We start from the raw sequence: 25990 nt of genomic DNA, 5'->3' as shown, positions 1-25990 counted from the left end.
GTTGAGCCGTTGACCGTCACCGGCGAGGCGAGGTGACGGTCATCGGCGAGGCGAGGTGACCATCGGGTGACGGGTCTCCCGGTGGAGGGTCGACGGATCCCCGCACGGTAGCCGTGTCAGCCGCCCTGCGGGGTTCTCTCGCCGCCGACCACGGGGTGACCGCAGCGGAGATCCGTGAGTAGTAGTCTCCCGGTGGAGGGTCGACAGATCCCCGCACGGTAGCCGTGAGTCAGCCGCAGCGGAGGTCCGTGAGAGGTGCGGGGGTCAGCTGTCAGCAGCAAGACCCCCGCACCTCTCACGGACCTCCGCTGCGGCTCCGCTGCGGCTGACTCACGGCTACCGTGCGGGGATCAGCAGCGAGACCCCCGCACATCTCACGGACCTCCACTGCGGCTCCGCTGCGGCTGACTCACGGCTACCGTGCGGGGATCAGCAGCGAGACCCCCGCACATCTCACGGACCTCCACTGCGGCTCCGCTGCGGCTGACTCACGGCTACCACCGGGAGACCACTACTCACGGACCTCCGCTGCGGTCACCCCGTGGTCAGCGGCGTGAGACCCCCGCACTCCCGCAGGGTGGCCGACTCACGTCAACCCTCCACCGCCGACACCGGGGTGTCTCTCGCGGACCGCCGGTCCTCAGGGGGGATCCCTCGCCGCTAATATTTATTATTAAAAGTTATTTTTCATTAGGAAACGTTTTCTTTTTTTGTAATATTATTTTCTAGTGTTGAATAATGGTTTGAAGAGTCATTTTCGGCAATAAGAATGAATGCAATACAGTTATTTATTATTAAAAGTTACTTTTCATTATTAAAAAAACGTTTTATTTTTTGGGAATGTTGGTTTCTGTGTTCAATAAAGGTTTGAAGAGGAATTCAAAGCCCACCTGGGACAGAGCAGCGTGCACGTGACATTATTGCCATGATTCTATTGGATACTATGAACCTTTCTAATCCGCCTCCCGCTCCTCCAATGCCCGCCTCCTCCAATGCCCGCCTCCTACTGAGTACTGCAATCGGACCCGTCTCAATTTTTGCCCTAAAATCACGCAAGTCGGTACACAGTATGTCTACACTCATTTCATCAACTTGGATCTGTCCCATATAGCACCACCTTCAGGCCGATTTTTAAAAACACATTTTTTGGCCACTGCTCCTACAATTTTTGCCCTAAAATCACGCAAATCGCTACACAGTATGTCTACACTCATCCCATCAACATGAATCTGTCCCATATAGCGCCACCTTCAGGCCGATTTTTAAAAACATATTTTTTGAAAATGCTCCTACAGATTTCGCCCTAAAATCACGAAAATCACTACACAGTATGTCTACACTCATGTCATCAACATGGATCAGGAAGATTTTGGAAACACAAATATGTTGCCCTATTTGTGGAGATAAGCGACCGTTGGTCGCTTATCTCCCGATTAGGGAGTCTTACTGGTTATTTTAGGTTTAAACCACTTGAACTTAAAACCTTAGAATGTAATATTCTTATATATTAACAAATCTTTGCCAAACATCTAATATTTTCACTGGATGTTTGCCCCAGTCAGAAGAATATGCACTGGGTCTGGTTCATGTAGTTCAGTAAAGTAACATTTCACTAGTTGTGACTTGTGAGTCATCGAAGCCATTATACATGTAGGCCTATTATTGTGCAACTTTAAACTTATGTAGGTGCATCATGGGTAAAAAAAAACATTCACACGTTCATCTAATAACCTGTATTTTATTGATTGCAAAATGTGGATAATTTACAAATTTGTCAATGCTCTACAATACATTAAATATGAAAACATTGTCAAAAGACAGGTAGCTAAGTTTATCATGTTAATCACAATACACAATATAAAAACATTGGCTCATTGACGCAATACTTGACATTTGATGTGATAGTGGCACACAATTGCCAAATAATGTTAGGAGTTGGAGACTGGGGATTTGATCTCAGTTAAGATCTACTTTTCTCGGTCACGGTTAAAATAAACCAAAATCTCAGATGTAAGACAAACATTCATGAACAACATTTAGGAGCTTCTCCACCAAAAGACAATCCCAAACGTGTTTTACATAGTCATGGATAATGGATATACTGTTCCAATTTGGCTCTCCAGGAATCAGAATCTTTCACAGTCTCTTCCTGAATTAATCCCAAATAAAAGTCTCAATACAGTAATAATTAATGTCCAAAAAAAGACACCACAAATGTTTCAGGATAAAAAAAATTATAATAATAATTACAGCAATTGAAATATGCTCCCATTTCTGGAAAAATAAAATAAAATTGTGAGGCCATTTTATATGGTAAACATGAGACAAAGCTGTACAAAATTTGAAAAGTTGACGGTAGTTCTGCTTTTGCATTCATTCTGTCCGTCTCACTCAGGTAGCAGACACAGAAGCAAACATTAACAGTTTCTACAAACTAAAGAATAAAAACAAAGAAAATGGTGCAGACAGTCAAAACTCATGTCCTGTGTTTATCCGCAAGACGTGATAATACAAAATTTGTCGTTCAAATATTCCAGTTTTCAGACCAAAATGTTCAATCACCCACACAATCTCTCTCACACTCACACCAGATAAAAAATAAAATAAAAAGTGCAGATTCATATATCATGCGCGACCCAGTGTACAGTAATTTAACCTATCAGCTGATAGTCTATGGTGCTGATTGGCAAAGCTAAGGCACTAGCATGGTCCCCGAATAACCAGCATTGTCCAGTAATACAAGTCCACCAAAGTTCTCTTCTGCTTTACTGTATCTTCTTTTGCTTCAGTCACCATAGTGCAGACACAACTGGAAAATAAAAATATGTAATAAAATGAATAGGTAACACTGAATACTACTGTACCATACAGAATGGATAAAATACAAATTCATTGTCATATTGATATGAGACGAAGCCTTGTTGCCCAGCATCAACTGTTTGTAATAAAGTTTATTATTCAATGGTATCCTGCCTCCAGTGCTTTATTGTACCATGACTTGTTTTGGTAATACATTTGTTAGGGATCCATGGCAGCTTTACATATAATAATTAAATAAGAAAAAGCTTAGGGCAGGGTACATCAATAAATCCAGCTAAGCCTGTCCATACCTGTCTGTGTGTCCATTAGTCCCATTGGCTGAGTGTCAGTGGTCCAGGCTGTTGCCCAGCATCTGTCCCTCCTGCAACGCAGCCATGGCCAGCCTCAGATTCTCCTTCAGATTCTGGATCTCCCTCTCGCTTCGGCCCTTCATCCCACTGAGCTCCTCGTGCATCTCCTTATACCGATCACAGGCCAAACGCTTCTCCTGCAGTGAGGGAATATTTTGTGGAATTGGCTTGTTATGAGGACAGGCGAAAAGGTTATACAAATGCCACAGAATCCTCATAGAGTTTAACTTTGCCTAAGACAGCTGTGCAGTTAGAGAAGGAATAATGAAGACAGACTTGAAGTTTATAGCAGGAATAATCATTCATACAACATTCAAAGAATACTATCAACCCATCAAATGCCATTCATTTATCACTACTCAACAATACAATCTTGTGGCTGTGTTGCATGCACTACAGAGGCTACTGTGGGTGTAGAAATTGGTATCCCCTTTTATTATTGTCGAACATACAGTAGGTGCATAATATTGAGTCTAGAACAAGGGTGATTTGGGATAAAGGAAAAAATAAATACAATATTTTGCAAACAAATATTCACATAAAGTTTCACACACTGGCAGCCACTCTCTCTTTCCGCTATAAAGCTAGCAAAGCTGCCAAACATTAAACAATGGAGGCAGCAGGTAACCACCATGCTCTGTTTAAGCACGTCATGAGAGCCAGCGTTGCACTAAAGACGAGGCAGCATTCTGGTATATTGCAGGAGATTAGTCAACTAACTTTTGCAACTATTACAGTCTTTATAATTAAGTACTTCCACTGGTGAGTAGGAACGCAAATAAAGCAAAGGCATCTGTACAAACCAGATAATGTATGTAATATATACCCTTTCCATTTAGTCCTATACCTGAAATCAGTAGCCTAAGAATGCTACAGATCATTATGTTTCATGTTATGTGACAGAATATTACCACACAGATGCGGCCCACAAGTTGCATTTTGACCAATCCGGACCATTACCTAATATGAGTTTGACACGCCAAGTCCAGAAATAATCCTTTGCTCTTTTAATTTTAAGGGATTTTGGATCACTGACAATTTGTATTGCTCATGTAAACTCGTGTAAGTACACAGACCTCATTGGTGTAATCTCCAATTGGAATCTGTTTGCTTACAGATAGTAGGTTGACAACTTGTAGCTCGGTGGACTTCAGGAAGGCCCAACATCAGCAACCTTGCTTGTTCTGTGTTACCTTCCGGTTAACACTGGGGTCTGCAAGTTCTTCTGTACAATAAGCTCACAGAATCTCAAGTAGGAGGAGAACATCACCTCCATCACCAGGAGGGCACAGCAGAGGATGTTCTTTCTGTGGCAGTTAAAGAAATGCATCCTGCTCCAGGAAATGATGGTTAATTTCTACATGGCCATCATCCTCAGTGCACCATCTGGGTTGCTTCCTCCACTGACATAGACAGGTGCAGACTACAGTGGATCATTCAATCAGCCAAGAGGGTCCATCAACTTGCTATTTCTCCAGGATCTACACAGATTCCTATTTCCCCCCACCTCAGTCACCACCTCTTCCAAAAGATACTCCCAGCAAAAGTGCCGGTCTATCAAGAGCACTTCATCATGCCAGTCATGCTTGTGGTAATGAGGCTCACAAATATCTCATTTGTGTATTGCTAATATTTGATATTTGAAGGCTTTAGTCCTATTCCACAGGCTCATACATTTAAATGTAATATTTCTATAAAACCAGCAATGCATTAGGCTCCTTACATCTTATCTTATACTGTATATTAAAATTGGCTTATGGGTGGACGGTGGCTGCCCTGGGTTTAACAAACCTAACTGCTTAGTGTCAAAACCGTGACATCCAGATTTGATTGGCCAAGCATTGCGCGACATAGTGCGCTAAAAAAACTGTATAGAACAGTTTAAATAGCAAATAGCAAAAAACACATCTTTGATATTTCAAACTGTTTAAGAGTTGGAGACCTTCAAGGTTTTGCTCATTTTAAGTACATTTATTTTTTGGAACTGTATTTTCAGATAGACGTAAGATAAGTACGTTTAGATTTAAGGTTTTTAGTTAAGATACCAGGTTATTTGTTCTGATGATGTGGGTGCATGGAACACAAACTGTTTTTTTTTTTAGCCACGAAAAGAACAGAAAATATCAAAAATAAGCAGCACGCACGCACGCACGCACGCACGCACGCACGCACGCACGCACGCACGCACGCACGCACGCACGCACGCACGCACGCACGCACGCACGCACGCACGCACGCACGCACACACACACACACACACACACACACACACACACACACACACACACACACACACACACACACACACACACACACACACACACACACACACACACACACACACACACACACACACACACACACACACACACACACACACACACACACACACACACACACACACACACACACACACACACACATTTACCGTATTGAGGAACTGCAGCTCATTCCGCAGACAGGTGATCTCCTTGTGTAAGTACTCCACTTCATTTTCTTTAACTCTGAGAAGAACCTGGAAAGAGCAACAGAGTGTTCATCATACTGCCAAAGGCAAACACAACACCTATTTAAGCATCCATATAATTAACCCAAATCTATATACCGTATTTTCTGGACTATAAGGCGCACTTAAAAGCCTTTAATTTTCTCAAAAAACTACAGTGCGCCTTATAGTCCAGTGCGCCTTATATATGGATCATTCATTGACATTGACATTCCCTTTAGCACAGCTCCATCTGTTGGATGCATAACGCAACGGTAGCGTCTATTATGTGCGCCTTATAGTCAGGTGCGCCTTATATATGAAAACAGTTTGAAAATAGACCATTCATTGACAGTGCGCCTTATAGTCAGGTGCGCCTTATAGTCCAGAAAATACTGTAATTAACATACAGTCACCAAGGCGACTGGACAAAATTAACCTTTAACCCACCCAAGATGTGAAGTGCAGAGGGTGATGCATTTCTTTAAATATATCCACAGCCCATCCTAGGTTTCAGGAGGAATTTACAGGAGGCTTTCAGTGCACACATAACTTGGGAATGTAGCCACTTTACAGCCCCTGGATGTTCTCAAGCCAAATGCAGTTTAGCAAGCAGTACGTTGGATTTATGACATTCCCTTTGTTCATTTACTAGAACAATGCATGAAGCGACACTTAGATCCAATCTGGTTCATTTGAAAGGTATGAAAATGGCAACGGTAAGAAATTAGTGGGTTGCTACATGTACTAACTGTAGCAACACATGTCTTCTTAACACCCGGGCGGGCAGGATGACATGTTTTTATTTTTGTAAGTTTGCTGCATGAATTCCAACTGTATGAGAGAAGACAGGCTTGCTTGTTATGTTTCAGGCACTGGTCTACCCAGGTGGCCTTTTGTAAGCCATGACAACCATTGCTCATGATTAATGGACACTCATTAAAAGGCTATCCAGAAAGCACATATCTTAACGAAAGGGGTTGCCCACTAGAGGGCGCACTAAGGCACTATCTGTTAAAAATGATTCCATATGGCTCAGTTCAAGACTAAAGTTGTAGTTATATTTCTGGTGGGAGAATGTTGTTAGATCAACCCCCCCCCCCCCCCCCTCCTGTGACCTACCTCTAGTTCACAGGACGTCCTGTCTCTGTTATCATTGGAGACTCCCTCTGACCCTTGACCTGAGATGACAGCACGCATGCGCCTGATCTCCTCCTTTAAGCGGCTCTGTAGGTCCTGAGGGAGGGGAAAATGTAATTGCGATTATTAATATCTATTGTTTTGGCAATAAATTATACAAAGTACTATAAAACACAGCTGCTTTCCATAGACCTATAATGTCCTTCCTTGGCAATCATTTGCCATTCATCAAAGACCTTTGTCATAGATCTCCTGGGTCGCATCACATGACCAATGTAGTGACGCAAAATCTTGATGCAATGAATCCAGGGGAAAATGTTCAACTTGATCAAGAGTTATAGGCCAAAACATGAATCAACCTGTTATTGTGCTATACCTTCCCCCTAATTTAGCATTTTCTTAAAAAAAGGTTTTGCTACTATTCCTACACATTATATCTTATCTGGAGTCATGTGATCAAAATGTATCAATAAGATCTTTCATAATACATTCCGATTGGCTGCAATTAACTTCTAAACCTGGCCAGCCGGAGATCTGAGGAGCGCACCTTTCCAGTTGAAAGATTTATGGTAGCCTGATTTAGCTATCAGAAACAAACAACTCCCAAACCCCTACATTAAATGCATGTAGTTGAAATGAGTCAAACAGGATGATATCTAGCATAAGCAATTTTCTTTCTGGGATGCTGCTCATACTTATCGGTAATGATTTAGGGTAAGCACTGAAAACGCTTCTCCCTATTGTGAAAATAGCCGATCTACATGCTCACAACGCCTCGCAACGCGAGGCGTATACAAAATGTAATGCCTCAACTCTTAGTGCTTGTCGTGGTGGGGGGTCCCCAGTTCAAATATGATTATTTTGGGGGTCACGGCCTGAAAAGGTTGAGAAACACTGGCTTAGGGTGAACAATAGTTACCCCTTTTATTCAGAGACACCCGCCTGTACTCATATACAGAAAACTCACCTGGTTCTCCTTCCTCAGCTGTTCTATGTCTCTCTCCTTTCGACAGATCTCTCTCTCCCTCTCTGCATTGTTCTGCTCAGCCCTGTTCAGCTCAAGGCACTTCTGAGAATATCGCTCTGAGAGGCCGGCCAGCTCTCTCTGCAGGGCCTGGGTCTCTGCCCTGGGGAATACATGCATCATGACTGGACACTGCTGCAGCTTATCTCAGGGATGTTGACACATTTTGCACATCTGCTGTGCTAATAGTCTGTGCTAATAGTCAGGGGATATCTTTAGAAATAGTGTCAAATCCTTACCAAAAGATTTCTTCACCAAAGTGTTTAAAAAGGTGTCTAGTAACACATCTCACTAAGACTGAAATTCAGTTTCCCTAGGAGAATCCTTCATAGCTGATGAAAGTTGGGGTCCCATTAAATTAACTATACAGCATAAAACACACCAAAATAAATATGCTTTAAGTAGCATGTGAGGGGTCAAACTAGGGGTTTTTCATGATTCTGAATCTATTGCAAGCATTTGTTTTGCACAAAAAACATTCTTTGGGCTAAAAACAGCCCCACAAAAATATGGTTTAGTGATGAGTCATCACTTTTCACAGTTTTGTGGGAGCCGCCTATACGCCAAGCAATGTTTTTCGTGCAAAACAAATGCTTGCAATGGATTCAGAATCATGAAAACACCCTAGTTTGACCCCACACATGCTACTTGAAGCATATTTGGTGTGTTTTATCCTGTATAGTTAATTTAATGGGACCACAACTTTCATCAGCTGTAAAGGATTCTCCTAGGGAAACTGAATTTCAGTCTTTGTGAGAAGTGTTACTAGACATCTTTACAAACACATTGGTGAAGACATATTTTGGTAAGGAATTGATTCCAGGACTTTATAAGATTTCCCCTGATTATAAGCAAATAGGTTTGTAAACAGGATTCATCGGAATAAGTTGTTTGAGGAATGGATTGCGCGTTAATCTGCAAGTATAAATACCCAATACGTTGTCCCATGTGGACAAAATGTATTTTAGTCTTGGTGTCATAGCAGTGGTGCAAGATGCATGGAAAATACTTCTAATCTCATGTGTTTGAATCCAGCTGATGATCAAGTCTCTACCATAATGCTTGACCACAATGCTTGACTCTCGACTTTCCATCTAGTAAATCAATGCAGACTTGAAATCTGTAGGAATGTCCAATATTTACAATCAAGATAGCAAATATGGGCTGATATAGCCAGCATATGAAATGTGTTGTGTAAATTATATCAAAACAAGGTTTATGAGGAATGTCCTTTGTTTAAACAACATGCACAGACCTTTGATTAAACAACATGCACAGACACACACAACCAATGAAAATCTTCCTACAGGACCTGCAGCAATACTACTCTACTCTTCTAATTGTGCAGTTTTAAAACAAGCAGAGTTTCACATTATATGACTGCATACTAGTAAAAGAGAAAGAAGTATTGCATGGGCATAGCATGTTTCCGTTTGAGTTCTCAAATAAAAACGACTGTTTCCTACTGTGGGTAGAAGTTCTTTTATTTTCACCCCGTTAACCACAAAAATAACCACAGTGAACATGTGAAGAGCATTGGCACAGAGAGTGTAGCACATCTCTTCTGCATAATACAGGCTCCAGTAGTTATCACTGAGACGGCACCGTGTACAATAACTTAGGAAGCTAATAAAGGAAAACTAATCCATGGTCAAATTCTTCTTTTACATTCCAAAAGTGCCAAACGACAACCACTGGCCATTGCGGCTACTGGTTTGGCTAACACAAAGAACCCTGGATGGTTGTTGTGGATTCTCTGAATTCTGCTTCTCAACTCAAAGCATAACATACAAAGCCTTTTTGTGGCATACTAGCACCCACTTAAAAGCACGAGACAGCTACTCCCATGTCGGTCTTTTCAGAGACTGAGTCCATGACCCTGATAATATTATGAGGCTAAAGTCTGTAATGGTAATACTTTTTTGACCCGGCTTTCAAAATTGTGTTATCCACACTGTTTTGGCAATATTTACCAGTTGCCATAACATCTAGTAATTACAATATATTCCATCCCATACGTTTACATAAGTCTCCTTCCTATCATGATTATCCAGTAGTGTAGTCTCCATCTTTGTCTAAAACTTGTAATGTATGTGCAATGTTGTTATTTCGAAAAACAATTTTGTTATTTTGAAAACCAGTGCTGTTCACCAGAAAGAACAGAAATAAGAAGGGGTTGTCTATTTAGATTGTCTGTGGACTAGACCACCTTTACTCTGTAGTGGTGTTAGTCATTTTGATTTGAACACAATTGACTTGTATCAAGTTTCTGTTTCTGTGATTCAAGCTTTTGAGATGTTGTTATCTACTACTAAGATGATGTACTTATTCTACAGTAAAATCATCCTTACCGTCATTCTAATAATTCATTCTGTGATGCTATAACAAGTTAGCTTTGGCTAGGGAATGTGTTCATCATGGCCCAGGTTATACTAAGATGGACCCCAGCAGGGAAAAGGAAGCCGGCCCAAAACAATTTGATGTAAAAATGTGACAGCTGAGATAAAAGGATATGAACCTTAAATAGGGCAAAGGCACAGCATACAGCACAATACAGGCCCTGGTGGAGGCAGATCATTGAAGCCTTATGTCCCGCTTGGGAGTTGGGACAAAGAGGACTAAGTTAAGGTAAGTAATAGAGTGTACAGAAGTTACTTACTGTTGATGGGAACGGAAGGTCTGAGAGTCCACAACCCCTCCACTTAACCTTTTGGCTTTCTCCACCTCCCTCTCCAGGTCCTCCTTGTGGGCCTTCCTCAAAGCCTGCATCACTAACATGCATACAAACACACACCCAGAACATGGAGTTACATCCCTTGTAGTGTAATTTCTCTCTCTCCCACATAAACTGAACAGGTTTATGTGGGAGTAAAAACCTGTTTGTATTTGTCATCAAATACATTTTAAAACAGCTCACTTGACTTTAACCAAGCATTACACCCATTACTTTGGATGCATAGGGCCCTATCTTACACACCACCTTACCACTAATTCTTTTGTAATTTTTACTATTTTGAAAACCATTTAAAAAAAGTTAACATAGCAGATCTGCAAGCTCACAACATGTCGATGTATATAGATAGCCAATTTTAAACTCTTTTAAAATGTTTTCAAAATAGTAAAAATTACAAAAAGCTTTAGGCATACATTTTGGCATTAAATATGGCAGAGCGCAAGATAGGGCCCAACATATTGGAGGGTGTTGCATAATCCATATGCCCATAGTTTCTTTTCCCCCACAGTGTATTGTTTAGTTAGAGTTAAGATATCAAATTGGTCAGTGGCCCCTATTTGACCTTTGTTACGGTTCTGATAAAATGCTTGTCACTAAATGTCATTAAAACAGCTGATCTAATGAACTTTAATATATTTTAGAGTTTTTATAGAGACATTATTAACTGGGGCATATGGTGTCTTATTTATATTTCCCTATACATAACAATGTAATACTCCTTTCATAACATGTTTAAGACTTCATTTTTATTTAAATTGGATATTTAGTTTGCAGCATAGCATGAGACACACAACACATTACGCAATACAGTCTCTCAATCGACAAAACAGACACAAAACACGACATGAACACACTGATACACGTATTACAACACAAACTTTAAACAATGAAAAATAAACAATACCAGCACACACCTGCAGCGAGTCAAGGTACATCAGCCCCATACTCAAACATGTCACTCACATCACTATTATAGCCCAGGGTATCTGCAGGGCATCACTAAATGTCATCATCGCCAATCCATATCTGTCTGTATCTAGTTAAGTAAGCAATCCCAACGTTGGGATGCATGATACAATCCAAATCCCTGTCAGTTCTATCCCACAAGTGATTACACATATGTTGAGGCACTCAAATGTCAATTTGAGGGAAGCCATCACAATTCATTTTGTTAATCAGTGATCAATTATATATGGTCAAAAGTGACAAATATGCTGCCTGTCAAAATACCTATTTTACTAAATTGCCAAAACAGAATCTAGGGCTGTCGTAATTACTGCACCACTGCAAAACCACAGTGGTGTCAGGAAACCTGTGGTGGAACAGAAAATAACTGCCAGTATGTCTCCTTTTCAAGTAGTATATAGGTCCACTTGCATACTATTCTTCTTTTTCCTCTTTCTCCGTCATAATCAGCTCAGTGGCCTTGTGAGGTCGGGGATCGATCCCCGGTCGAGTCATACCAAAGACTGTAAAAATGGGACCCAATGCCTCCCTGCTTTGCACTCAGCATCAAGGGTTGGATTGGGGGGTTAGATCACCACTACTGATTTCCCGAACGTGGCACAGCTGCAGCTTACCGTTCCAAAAGATCGGTCAAGTGCGGAGAACAAATCTCACATACAGCAATGTATGTGAGAAATGCTGTAGTAGGAATCTTAATGTCAGTTCTCAATATGCCAATCATGTGTAGTCCCTGTCACTGCTAACCCCTGCAGTCAGACATGTGGGAGGGTGTATACAAGGCAAGCACGAGTCTCCTCCAGTATGAAGTCGCCAGTCACATTTCCCCTGACAGGGAGGAGTTTTAGCGGCAGCGTGTAACACATGCGGAGTGAACAAGTTCCCTGACCAACCTGTGGAAGTCACTAGTGCCGGTGAAAGAGAACACCCACCCCTGCCGGCTTCCCACCGTTGAGCACCTGGCAAAGCCGGATGCACCATGGAGGATTCAAACCTACAGTCTGCGGAACTGTGGGCAGTAACTTTAAACTACTTGAGAACAATGGGACCTTCAAATCTAGAGACAAGTGCGGAGATAGAACACACAGAACATAGAGTGTTTGTCAATTCCCGAGCAGAGCCTGACTGACTTTGTAATGCCATGCCCGTTCGGCTGATTTATTTTTCGCAACTCTATGAGAGATACACCCGTCTTTTAAACAAGATCGCAGTGGGAAATAATGGATGGATATTTTTCTATAAAATCGCAAAGGTAAGGTACTTTGATGGCAGGGAAGGAACAGACTATAAAAATCCTTAAGTGACAGTAATTTTAAAAGAGTTAACCATGAACATCTCCCTGATTCAAACTAGGGTTGTTCGATTAATCGATTTTTAATCGTAACCCGGTTTTTTTCCTTTGGAAGATTTAAAAAAATGGAAATCGTAAAATCGATTTTCACTTTAATTAGGGAAATTCTTACTCATTGGAGCCTTGCACGCGCAAAAAGTACACAGCCCCGTCCTCCTAAAGCAGGACGACAAGGTCCGACACCAAATTAATACTACTTTCTATCTGATGTGTAATTTCTTTGATGCGCGTTTAGCGCACGTCAGACTGAGCAGAGTTCACCACCGCTCACTCGCGATGGTTCAAGCAGCAAACAGAACAAAACGCTGCTGAGCTGGTAAACTTACTTACTTGTTGTAGTTTGAAAGAAGCTTATTAATTCTGTGTTACCCACCTACTGACTGTAGTCTACTCCTAGTCCTACTGTCCCTGTCACTGTGTTAATTTTGCGTCGGGAAGCGAAGCGCTTCGCCTCCGTTTACAATCAGTCAACATCTCCGTGCATGAGTGGTGCAGGGCAGGGGCGTAGCCAGGAATTACATTTTGGTAGGCGAAATGCCTACCAAAATGCCTCACCAGCCTCCAAGAGCTGGCTTGTTTTGGTTGTTTTGTCACTCACTATTGATAATGAAACACTAAGGACGCTTGTATGTGATTGTTGCACAACTAAAGTTATTATTATTAATACCCTTATTGTTTTATTGCATTTTGCTATTTGGCTATATAAAAAAAATCAAAAAATGAAACAATAATGAAAAAAAAAATCATTTCCTTGCATTTTTTAAATGAAAACAAAATAGTTGAAACAATGTATTATTCTTTTAACAAAAAATCGAAATCGAAATCGAAAATCGGGATTTCAGAGAAAATAATCGAGATTTTATTTTTTGGCCATATCGAACAACCCTAATTCAAACCACCATCAAGCATACTCCAATTTAAACAAGCCAAAAAGCTTTCTTGTGTCTTTTCATCCTTTTAGTTGACCGTGTATCTGTGAACTGTACTGTCCTGTACCTTTTCCTATGCAAACCTCTAATGAAATCTTCAATCAATCAATGAAACTAAATGAGTCACATGTTACAAGTTACGTTTCGCTGCAAAATGCACAAACGCACACACAAGCAGAAGCAAATATCAGGCAGTGACAAATGTTCTAATCAAGACATTTCTCTTAAAAAGATTTCCAAAAGGATAGGATGAATTTTATAGTCCTTAGAGAAAATGTGAACACATAGTAACTGCCAAATTTGCCAATAATCTAAGCTATTCATAACAACTTTCTATGAAAAACAAACTATTTAAGACTACTAAAATTCTTATTTGAGACTTTTTAGGTCTTCATTTTGGCATAACTGATAATCTTTCAGACTTTTGAATAATCATAGAGATCTGGCCTGTACCACATCCAACACCAATGTGAATTCTGCCCTGTGCCATCCTATACGTTTTATCAAGTCCAAACCCATCCTGTGCAATCCCTTCTATTATATACAACTCTAAATGCCCTCTGGTATTCCTTTACCTATCCCGTCCTATCTATTTCATACAGCTTTGTCCTATCCCGCCTATTATTAAAGCCTCACTCTATCCTGTCTATACAACATGCCCTGTCCTATTATGTCTATATTACTGTCCATTATACCGTGTCCTAACAGACACTGTGTATTAGATGCAGTCCAATCCCATATCTATCCTGACTATTACATATAGCCCAGTCTGACCTTGTGCAGTGGCCTGGCTCTCCTCCAGCAGCAGCCTGTCCTTTTCCGTCTCCAGCTCCCTGGTCTGTCTCTGGTGCTGCCTCTGCAGTTCTTCCAGAGCCTGCCGGTGGGCACGCTCCATGGCTGCCAGGCTGCGGCCGCAGGAGGCCTCCGGACCACAACCACCTACTACACCACCACCACCTCCTCCCGCTCTCCCTCCTCCTCCTCCTCCTCCACCACCTTGCAATCGCTCCACCTGTTGCCTCAGTGACGCCACCTGATAGAGGGAAAGAATGAGAGAAGGGTAAAGCCAACTGAGAGAGAGGGTGGTAGAATCCATTATTATGGGTCAATATGACGGCATGCAGCAACTCGTGTTGGCAGCGAGAAACTCCATAGTGACGAGGACATTATATGAGAACAGAAGATGGCCCAATCATGTGGGAACAGTAGGGCTTCGGATGGCCCAATCATAAGGGATAAACAAACAATAGGCGCAATTATTTAGGCTCACTTAGCTCATAAGTGTGTATGTTTACCAAGCGAAGACTGTATTCACCTCAATGAATCACTTTACGTTTCCCAATGCCAACATGTTTTACAACAGGAGACGAAGAAGCAAGACACAACACTGCACACTAAACAATGACAGAACAGGAGTTTCAGCAATGCTTCCACCATCAATGGACTGCATGTGTGTCTTACAGCGTCAAATCGTTCTTGTTTTTTACAGAGGGGAGCAGGTATGACTAACTGCTTTGATTGGAAAACATTGCTGAAGAGCTAACGGTATGCACAAACAAAGGTGTTAGCAGGCAGAAAACGGATGCACTTCATCTGGGAGGATGAAGGGTTAATTTGCATGTTTGCTGAACTTTGCAAATTGGAAAATCAACTCCACGCACTACCTCCCTCTGCAGCGCCTCATTGGCTGACTGGCTAGAGGATCGCGACCCCACAGAGGGCAAAGACCTCATCTCGGTTAATGGCATCCTCTCAAACTCTGCCCACTTCCTCTCGATATCTTCTTCCGTTTGCAGCCTTGGGTCTGAGCCTGAACCAGACCCCTTCCTGGACAGCACTGCCTCCCATTGGCTCGTCAAAGCATCTTTGTTCCTCTCCTCCTGCCATTGGTTGTGCTCACGGCCCTGGCCCTCCCCTGCTTCTCTCTGACTGGTTGGGAGGGGGTGGGATGGCACAGGTACAGGGGACAGCTCAACGTAGTCAAAGCGGCGAGTGGTCGGAGGGGCAGAGGTCGGCGCTGCTGACCGCGTGTCACCATGGCGTGACGGTGGCCGACGAGACACTGACAGAGAGCGAGTGTGGGAGTTCTCCTTGTCACTACTGCTGTCAGGCAGTCTAGAGATGGAAGGAGAGGACAAACAGATAATGCTGGAAATCATCAGTCTATCCAGCTTTGAGCTTTCATACTATAATCTTAACACCTCCAATATCGCCCTACTGGTCCCTCAGACATCAGCCAGGTTCCCTAATAAATCAGAGCCACAGAATAAAATGACGTGCTAAACTTAACTGCCCAGCAAAGGTGATTCTGATTCTATGAATAACTAAGGCTCAGCTGTAGGTGAGTCATTATGTAAGCGGAACATATATTAACATTGGCAGTGATTAATGAGCCTTGGAGTAATCTTTGATTGGCCAAGCTCCATGGGCAGTGCCTAGGCGCCGCTACATGTGAATAACACAACCTCTTATCTGGCTGTATTTAGACAGGGCAGAGGCACAGAACAGAGGTGATCTGGAAGCTCCAATGCAAGAGTAACAAAGAGTGTTTCTTGAAAGAGATAGTGAGTGTAGGTAGACTGTAAACTGGTCTCAATGACATCTCTTATTCCGCAAATTAAATGCAAGTCGAGTGATTGGGAGTTTACAACCTTGGTACTTTGTGTGCCATCATAGGAGTCTGTTGTGAATTCACTGATCTCAGGAGAAAGGTGTTACTATAGGGTAATAGATAAATAGTAATAGTGATTGTTAACAGTCAGTTACAAGCTGTGTGGGAAGCTGAGAACTAGGAATGGATTACCCATAGCCTTATTGCAATTGACGAAATACATCCATTTCATACGTGTCAAATAAAATCTGAATGCACGTACAGTTTTACAGTTTAACAGAACTTAAACAGAACGTTTGGCGGGGGAAACAATGACTCAATCTTCAAGAATGCTATAAGAAGCACAAAACGGCAGGAAAAAGATAGGGGGAAACAACAATGTCCCTTTGGAGATTTATCAGTTTGAGATGCAAAAACCCTTGAAATATCACATTACTGCTTGTATTCAAACAATCCTCCAAATGTCTGTAACTCACTGTGTGAGGTCTGGAGAGCTGATGGGTCTGACGCTCTTTCTCAGAACCTCGATCCAATTCCGCCGGATCCCTGCCGTCATGGCAGACAGAGTAAACACCGCCTCCCGTGTCTGAGGGAAGAGTGGAAAAACTGGTTAAGAAGAGAGATGGTGAGAGAGGGACAGAGATGTGATAGAACAGGATAAGATCGAAGGGGGGGGGGGGGGGGGGCAAAGTAGCAAGCAAATGGCTTTGGAGACAGTTTTGTAAGAAGACAATGGAGAGAAAGGTTGAGGTGGTACTGAAAGACATAAGAGTCAAGATGATGAGATAAAAAAAACTGGGACGAGGAAGGGCGTGGTGACATACACAAGACGACATGATTATGATGAAATGTACAGAAAATAATTTATCATTGGGCTTCGTCTGAACTTTGCATAAAAAATGACGCGGTGAACCAGATACTCACCTGTACCTGAAATCCATAGTTCTTCTCCACATCGAACTCTGACACCTTCACGCAGGATTTCAGGTCAATCTCCCCATCTAGGTCATCTTTCTGTTCCGAATAAACATTAACACCCATCCATATGAAACTACGCAAAGACATCGGCAACGCTTACTGGATATCCACTGTATTAACAGTGGCCTAAATAAGAGGCTAAAATATAGAAACAAAACTGTGTAATGGTTACAACTTAATAGACAATTAATCAACATATTTCCGAATTTCCCATAGGAATCAAACATAGGTTTTATTTTAAGACAACTGTAAAACGTGCTTGTAAAATAAATGTTTGGCTGCGATTATACCTCCTCTGCCCCAGAGTCTCTGTAGTACTTCAGTCCAGCATCTGACAACACAAACCAGTGCTTCTTCCACTAAAGACAGAAATGAACAGCATGAAAGTGGTGCCGAACTTCAATGATCCAAAACGAAATAAGCTCATTAAAAACAAACTGGCCCATGAAATGATACGTTGCTTGTTTTATTGCTTGGTCAACATTGAGATCCTGCCGGATGTTCTCAGCAATAAAACAAGTGGAGCTGAGATACCATCGTTGCAGACTTAATTATATTTGACAATTCATCTTCGTTTTTCCAGCACTTGGGTAAGATCGGAGGTGCACGCACTAACGCCTTTGTCATAAAATGATACTTAACAGCAAATAAAATGAACATAAAGGTTTGCTTTTTGTTTCAAATATTTTTATTGTAAAGCACAGGTTAAGGTATACAGTTTCAAATCAAATACTTATGCAGTGCTTCCCCATTTTCTAAAAACAAACAAACATACATACACACACACACATAAAATAAACAGACACAATGAAAGAACACAAACAATGTCAAATGTACATATGTGGTGAATTCTCATAACTGTTCACAACCAACGCTGCTTTTACATAACCAAATGTGTACACTCAAACCCAAATAAAAACAACAACGAGGAGCATAGTGTTATAAATGATTGGGTTATTAATATATATCTTTTTGTTTAGTGATAAAATGACTGACCCTATGGTAAAGGTTTGCTTTTCAAGTTTTAATTAAATTGACTGTCAAGTATGAAACATACATACTGAAAATGTAACTAGAACAGTTCAAGCTGCAGTCATTGGGCCACAGAGCAAGACGTTCATTCACTCATGCATGACACGTTGACTCACGTGACGAGAGAGGAGACACCTGCTGTGCCTCCGACTGCCACGCTATTACTGTGATAACATGGATGATCTGATGCTATCATCTTACTCACAACCTTTCTCATTAGGAAAGAGGGATCGAGAGACAAGAGGAATGGAAGAATGAAAGAGGAAAGTGACTATAGTGATATAACGACTTTGGACAAGATCGAGAGCTGCTGGTAAATGGTACGAAGCCTTGGCTTAGGACATTACCTCTCCACTTTCATCCAGTTTTGACATCCATCCCTTCTTGAAGTTAAGGAGGTCAGGCTGTGGGGCAGAAGAAACACAGTGTCATGTTCACCCACCTTTGTGCAAGTGTTGTAAAAATAACTAAAAATAAAGAACCTTGACAAAGGAGAGCATTTACATCATAAAATGTCTATTTTGTCCAAGAATCAATCAACAATGTAACACTGACAGAGGCTGCTGTTCTACTGCACTGCAACAGGCTAGATGCATGTGAAATATGGCAGTGTGCAGAGCAAGATAGATCAGAGGTGTTAGAGATAACAGGAAGGAAGCCAGTCTGAAGTCAGAAATAGAAAGAAAAAAAAGCTATGTCTAAGCTGAGGATGAGCGAGAGACATCATCACAATGAAAGGTGGGCAAGATTGTGATCCAGAATGAAGCGTCCATTCCACACGTACGGAGCGGAAGGAAAAAATTGGCAACTCATTAAATTTACAGCAGGAGGAGGACCGGGGGTATCTCCAGTACAGTAACACTACCTGCTCTGTTCATGTCTCCAGACTATATCAGTCTGTGGAACAGTTTGAGTACTGTATGTGCCAAACGGGTGCCTCCTCTGCACTGCTCTCAGACATGTCTTAACTAATCTATCTCCCATCAATTCCAGGAATACCCTGCTTTGGGTTCTGGCAGGGTGATGGAAAGAGGAAATGCGTGTGCTTTGGGTACTGCGTGATGTGATGTGCCGGGATTAAGATTAGGCAACATTTTCCACTGTAAATTCATCGGTTCGCTCCCTTGACTGTAACACTAATCACATTTTTAACTCCTATTTCTTGCCCCACACTCTGCTTATTTGCATCTCATTTCTCAAATTATTCTTTTTTACTTTCTCTATGCCGTTGCTTGTTCTTCTGTTTTCCAACTTCATTATTCTCTCTGTCTGCGGCTGCGCTCTCTCCCTCTTCCTGGCATCACAGTATGTTCTTAGTTTAAGCCACAGTAACTCCAGAGTTCTCTGTCCATAGCTTAACCATACCGTTTGGTCTTTGTTGCTCAAACAAACACATGCATGGCCTGAAGACTAATAAACTGTGGAATGGGGAAAATGTATCCAAGTATGGCACACTCCAGTCACCAAGGACTTAAGTGTATATGGTAAACCTAATAAATCCTTTGGTGAAGTGTTGTGCGACATGTAGCATGCACGGTCTAACAGGACAGAACTATGTGCCCTTTAACAACACTGTAATACCGTGTTGTTCTAACAGTATTAATACTTTGTGAAAACATACATATTAGCTTTTTTGTTTGATCTACTGGGTGTGCATGTATGCACACAGGCATGTGCACAGACATATAACATACATGCAAGCCATGCAGTCACACAAAAACCCAATTATGGTAATCACAAGGAAAGAGTTGGATCATGTATGGATCATTAGTGATAGTGACATGTTTGAGAAGCTGACAACAATACAGCCTCAATGTGGGGTTTTAAATAAGTCTAAGTAAGTAGTAAGTACACAATCAAGATTAATTAGGCTGAATATGCTTTTTCATCCTCCAGTCTGTTCTTAAAAATTAAGTTGTTAGGCTATAAAATGAAAAAGTAACCATCAGAGTTGTTATGTGTGGCTGTGGGTATATCTGTCACAGCCAGACCCAAACTGATTAGTGCAAGGGTCTACAACAGGGGGTCCTCACCCCTCAAGAGTTTATATTAACCACTTGAACGCTAGTGTACATATTCTGAGACATTTAGCCAAAAATAGAAGATCTACAAGGCAAGCGTGCAAGGCGTTGTGAGCTTGTAGATCTTCTATTTAGATTTAGACAATATAGATTTGGTGTATTGGGGGAAAAAGCAGACCAAGTACAGAGTGAAAGGTCAAGTTTATCAAGCATTGATGGTTCAAGTGGTTAAATATTTGAAAACATACACTGATAATTATCCTGTCAAACAATGAAAACTATAAGGAATCTATGAACAGGTAGTCGGGGTGTCCCTACTTCATCTATCAACTAAGGGGTCCTTAGCCTGAAAACGTTGAAGACCCCATGGCTTAGTGGCAAAGTGATATAGTCCCACTCCCCCTATTCCTATAAAGCTTATCTGTGCTGCAGGTCCTACTAGATGCAGTCACTAAGTAGTGCCCGTGAGCATGGTCAGGAGCATTCACAGGGGTGAATGCTCCTGAAAAGGGCTACACGCCCTTTGGGCAATCGTACCTCAGCGCTACTTTTCCTTGTCATGTGCTTCATGATCAATGACCATGTAGAAAGGGGGCAAAGAGCACAGTCAGAGAGGCAGCTGACCAGGAGCCACTGTGTGGACATCATCCACCATTTCCTGGTCTGTCCTCAACCCCTCAAGAAGAGCAGGGGGCCAACCCTCACCCCAGTAACTAATGTGTACTAGAATGGACAGTTTTTTAAATTGCTTCTATTTTTTTGTCATATAGATTAACTGTCAACTATGAGAATGCCCACTTTTTAAAACATATTTCCACCAGTGTGTCAGTTGTACATTTACACTGGTTTAATATAGTGCAGTATCTAGGTTGTGTCACAGAAAACACACGTCTGATCTTGGCTGTGTGGATGCATGTGCATGAACATTATGGAAGACAATGCTGGCTCTCAAACTGACACGTACAGGGTAATGACACTTCCTTCTACTGTAAACAAAACTGAGTAAACAATGAAACTACCAACACCCCTGGAAATAAGCATGTCCTCTTCGGATTCGTTACAGCAATAGACATTTGGAGACATTGGCCATGGGCAGAAAGAAGGCATTTCACAAAAGAAGTGTTTCACGGAGTTAAGTTACATGCAATTCAGTCCACTTACACAGGCACACCCTCATATCAAAACAAAAATCGACCCGAATCGTTGTCAGTTTAAACGCTCCTGCTTACGGCTATCCTTTTTTAAATATATATATTTTTAATATCCTAAAATCAGTAACCATACTGATAAATGTACAGACTATTTGAACAGACTTAATTTGAGAGATAAGATAACTATGAAAAAGCTAAGTTTCCAGTGTCAGACAGATTCATAAATTGCCACCCACACAAACTACCTTCAAGGTACAACTTACCGTCATGGTAACAAAATCCAGAAGGCAAAGCAGAAGGGGGAGAGAAAAAAAAGTACAATTTATCTGACACAATGGCGAGGCCTTGTCGCTAACTTTCTATCTAACGTTAATCCGTCCGGGCGAAAACCTGCGTTTCTCGCTGGAGGCTATGCGAAATTACAACAAACCCCGCCATTTCTTCCCATTTTAGTCGGTGAACCGCAGGCAGACTTTCAAAACGAATTCCCTATTCAAGTCCCGAGCATGAAATACATCCCCAAGACTGAACCCTTGACATACAAAACGCTGGCAGAAACCCCCAAATTTCTCAACTTTTCTGACAAATAGTGAGCAATCGTGCTTGCAGCAGAGGAGCACTCCTCTCTCTCTCCTTCGCCCTGGTTGCCACTTCCTGGGCGGTTCCGTGAAGATGGTTTGAGAAAACAATCCCACCGAACCAATCAACTCATCTCTGACACAATATTATTTGCATGTTGTAATATTCATGTTGTATCGCTAAAGGCGTCCACAGTCAGTGGTCGGGAAAAAGTACTAAAATGTTTTACCTACGTAAAAGTATCAATACTGGAATATAGAAATATAGGTAGACTCTGTGTTACAAGTAAAAGCCCCAGAATTCAAAATGGACTTGAATAAAAGTACAAAAGTATTGGCATCAAATTGTACGTGCAAAAAGTAGGTCTACTCATAATGCAGAATATCCCATTTCAAGTTTTCAAATGTATAGAAATATTTTTGAAAACAGCAGATCTACAAGTTCACACTTTGTCATTGCCACGCATAATGAGCTTGTAGATCTGCTATTTACAAATAGCCATAGCCAAAATGCATATAGGGTTGAAGTGGTGTATGTTTTGTAATAATAATCAAACTCTACTAAGTAAATAGTAAGTAGTAACTAAAGTTTTCAAATAAATATAGTAAAGTGTAGTAAAAAGTAGTCTACAATATTTGAATCTGGGATGTAGTGGAGTAGAAGTAAAAGTACTGGAAATTGGAAATACTCAAGTAAAGTACAAATACATGTTACTGAAGTGAACAAATAAATGTTACTGAAGTACCTAAATAAATGTACTTAGTTACTTTACATCACTGCACAGTGAAATGGTTGTGGGGCCATAACAAAAATGACAAATGTAGACCTATATCAATGTTTTCTATTTTTCCTGATAGACGAACTGGCAAACAAGATTCCCCCCCACCCCAAAAATCCTCTGTCAGTTGCTGTTAAAGAATTTCAACACATGCCCTGGCAGACCACAGTTTGACAAAGCTCAGTCTTACGAAATGCCCTTAGGGTGTAGGTGAAATATATAGACAGACACATAGAACAACCAGTTGACAAAACAGTCAAATATACGTGGGGTTATTTTGGATACAGCTGTTTGAAAGGTAGGCTATGTAAATAAAAAATGTAATACTAGATTGTGTTGTCATTATACAATGTAAGAGTAGCATAATAAACAATAATACAGAAAAACATGTTGACTACAGGCTACATGTCACGATAAAAGTAGGCCTAGTAACTAGTAATAGCAATGAATAGTTTGTCATAATTTCACGATGACTATTACCAGGTGATATACTCATAGAGGGATAGCTGTACAACATACCTGCATTTGATCTGATCCCTGATGATGATCTGTCCAAGATCCGTCCTCCTCTATAGGACTGCTGGATCTCTAGAAAGGAACAGTTCTCATTTTGTAAAGTATTATATTCAGCGTTTGACTAAATAAACATAACGCAGTAGGAGGAGCTCTCTGAGTTTCACAGCAACAAAGGGTTGTTTTTTATCTGGCACATGAGAGATGCTGTTACAAATTTACATAAAGGTGGGAGATGGCAACCACAAAGTACATGCTTTAGTTGCCCCGGAATGCACTATGTTGGAATAATGTCAGGGAGGGAGCTCTAGGGAGTATAACTGCTAGTAATGGCATGGGTTAAAATCTCAGTTCACACTATGACTTTTTTTTCTCATGTGTTTTACAAGGTTTACTACTTTATTACACCATACTTCTTAATGCTTTATTCCATTATATAATAACTGTATTATCCAGTCTACCTGCATGTGTAAAGAGGTGGAGGAGTGAGCTCTTGACAGACGGCCACTGCCTCCATGATGCCACCCTGCATGATCTCTGTCTGGCTCTCGGATGGATGGCTGCTTGGTCACTGAGTGGCTGAAACAACACATTGAGAGATTATGTTTATTGTTTGTTAGAATCCCCATTAGCTGTTGCCATGATAAAAGCTAACCATCCTGCATGGAGTCTGACACAGAGAAACATTATAACAAAAGCATTAATTACATAAAAAGTCAAACTAAATACATAAATAAAAGATACAACAATTAAAACTAAACCAAAATCACATACAACACATGAAACGTCGCGTTGTCACCTTTTTTTCTTAAAGGAGTAGTTCAGCCTCCAAATGACTTTTCTTCTATTGATTACTCACGCCATGGAGACTTGAGTTCAATAATATTTTTTTGTATTTGTTGCATTTCTAAGAAAAAAATGTGATCATAGTAAATTTACCCCCATTGATTCCGGATGGGGACCCGAATGGATTTGGGTCCCCATCCGGAATCAATGGGGGTACATTTCTTGCAATCAAATTTTGTCTTCGGACTGCAAAAAAAAAATATATATATATATTATTGAACTCAAGTCTCCATGGCGTGAGTAATCAATAGAAGAAAAGTCATTTTGGGGGTCAACTACTGCTTTAAGGTGAATTTTGTGTTTGTGTTAGTTACGCAATTAGGCAATGAGTTTCATCCTGTTGCAGATCTATACATAATAGAAGATTTGAGAGGATTTGAGAAGATTTGTTCTAGGTCTAAGTGTTACGAGATAACATGAACTGGCTTGTCTAGTCATAATGTATCCGTGGATCTGTGGATTGTACATGTAACATGTTAAAACTAAGCAATAAGTATGGTGCATACCCAGGCAGGTCTAACTCTAAATCTAGAAATTAATTCATTACTGTACTCTTGACCTTCCATACTGTTACAACTCCACTGGTCGCTTGGTGTAATATGACTCTCACCTGGCCGGTTTAAAGAGCTTCTGCTTTGCTGCGGGCCCGTTGTTCTGGGTTTGACCCACATAGCCTGGGTCCTCCCTCTGGTGAATAACTTTGACCTTTGGTACGTCAGCCATCGCAGCATACTCTTCCCTGTTCCGGCCTGTTGACCCTGCTGACATGTGACCTGATTCTGATGATTCCATTGAGCTCTGGGAAGAGGTATGCCTTCGCATCTGATTCTGAGATGAGGGGGAGGGGCTACGTATCCGGAGGGATGGCCTCTTGTCACTGGGGGAGGAGCTACGAGTCTCAGGACTCCGCCTACCACCACCTGCCCTGTTCACACTGGAACTCCTGGAAGATTGCAAGGAGCCGTTGGATGTCCTCTGATTGATGAATGATGTAAAAGCAGTTTTGCTGTTCTCTATGGTTTCCCTGGAAGGGGAGACAGCGCGTGACAAGGAGGAATTATGGCGGGAATGGTTTGATTCCCGCATGCGTGGTGGTGGTGAGCTGGGATTTGTGCGTGGTGCGTGATTGGAGTCGGATCTTTTGTCACTGTAAGTACTTTTTCTCTGAGACGAGCTCATGGATTGTCCACCGGCAGCATCCCTCAGGACTGAGTAACCTGGAGGGTGATTGTTGCCTCTCCTAGAGGGAGAGCAGCTCTGGCTGTTGAAGGTCCTTCCACCTAGTGAACTGCTGGTTTCTGACTTCCTGAGTATGGAATGGCCACTAGTCTCATACCCTCTCCCGGAAGGTGAAGAATTGCGACTGTCTTGTCTATTACTTCTGACATTACAGTTTGTCTCTGACTTTCGGAGCAGTGACTGGCTGCTAGGAGCATCATAGCTCTTCCTCGAAGGCGAAGAGTTCCTACTTTCACGGCCACGGGCATTTAATGAGCCACCAGGACCCTCGCTGCTTCTCCTTCCAGGGGAGGAGCTACGACTGTCACAGCCTCGACTACCACCATAGCTGCGCAATGTGCTTTGGCTTGCTGTTACAACGAAATCTCTTGTTGCATTGTAACTGCTAGGATATGAGCCAGGGGTCTCAGGCTCTTGGTCATGCTCTTGGTCATTCATGGCATTAC

General features: G+C 41.6%; 1 protein-coding gene across 1 annotated transcript; it reads right to left on the bottom strand.

The window, feature by feature from the left end:
- Nucleotides 1–1764: 1764 nt before the first annotated feature.
- Nucleotides 1765–22217, bottom strand: triobpb (TRIO and F-actin binding protein b). Its single transcript, XM_080724016.1, has 13 exons — nucleotides 21853–22217; nucleotides 18765–18821; nucleotides 17676–17744; nucleotides 17332–17421; nucleotides 16884–16993; nucleotides 15461–15911; nucleotides 14571–14829; nucleotides 10479–10590; nucleotides 7763–7922; nucleotides 6778–6891; nucleotides 5599–5685; nucleotides 3111–3307; nucleotides 1765–2809 (listed from the first exon to the last, which is right to left on the bottom strand). The coding sequence occupies exons 1-12, from the start codon at nucleotides 21856–21858 to the stop codon at nucleotides 3146–3148; spliced, it is 1677 nt and encodes a 558-aa protein (XP_080580142.1). The 5' UTR covers nucleotides 21859–22217; the 3' UTR covers nucleotides 1765–2809; nucleotides 3111–3145.
- Nucleotides 22218–25990: the final 3773 nt, after the last annotated feature.

Source organism: Nannobrachium achirus (genome assembly GCF_963921795.1).
Source record: "Nannobrachium achirus genome assembly, chromosome: 4".
Lineage (NCBI taxonomy): Eukaryota > Metazoa > Chordata > Actinopteri > Myctophiformes > Myctophidae > Nannobrachium > Nannobrachium achirus.
The sequence above is the reverse complement of the archived record's forward strand: the minus strand, read 5'-3'. Positions and strand labels throughout refer to the sequence as shown.

Bases quoted from the DNA above. Each gene is read 5' to 3' on its own strand.
- triobpb (XM_080724016.1), bottom strand. The intron at 15,912-16,883 runs GTGAGTTACAGA...TTCCATCTCTAG, and splicing joins AGCTCTCCAGACCTCACACA to ACTGCCTGACAGCAGTAGTG. The intron at 10,591-14,570 runs GTCAGACTGGGC...TATGCATGTTAG, and splicing joins GAGCCAGGCCACTGCACAAG to TGATGCAGGCTTTGAGGAAG.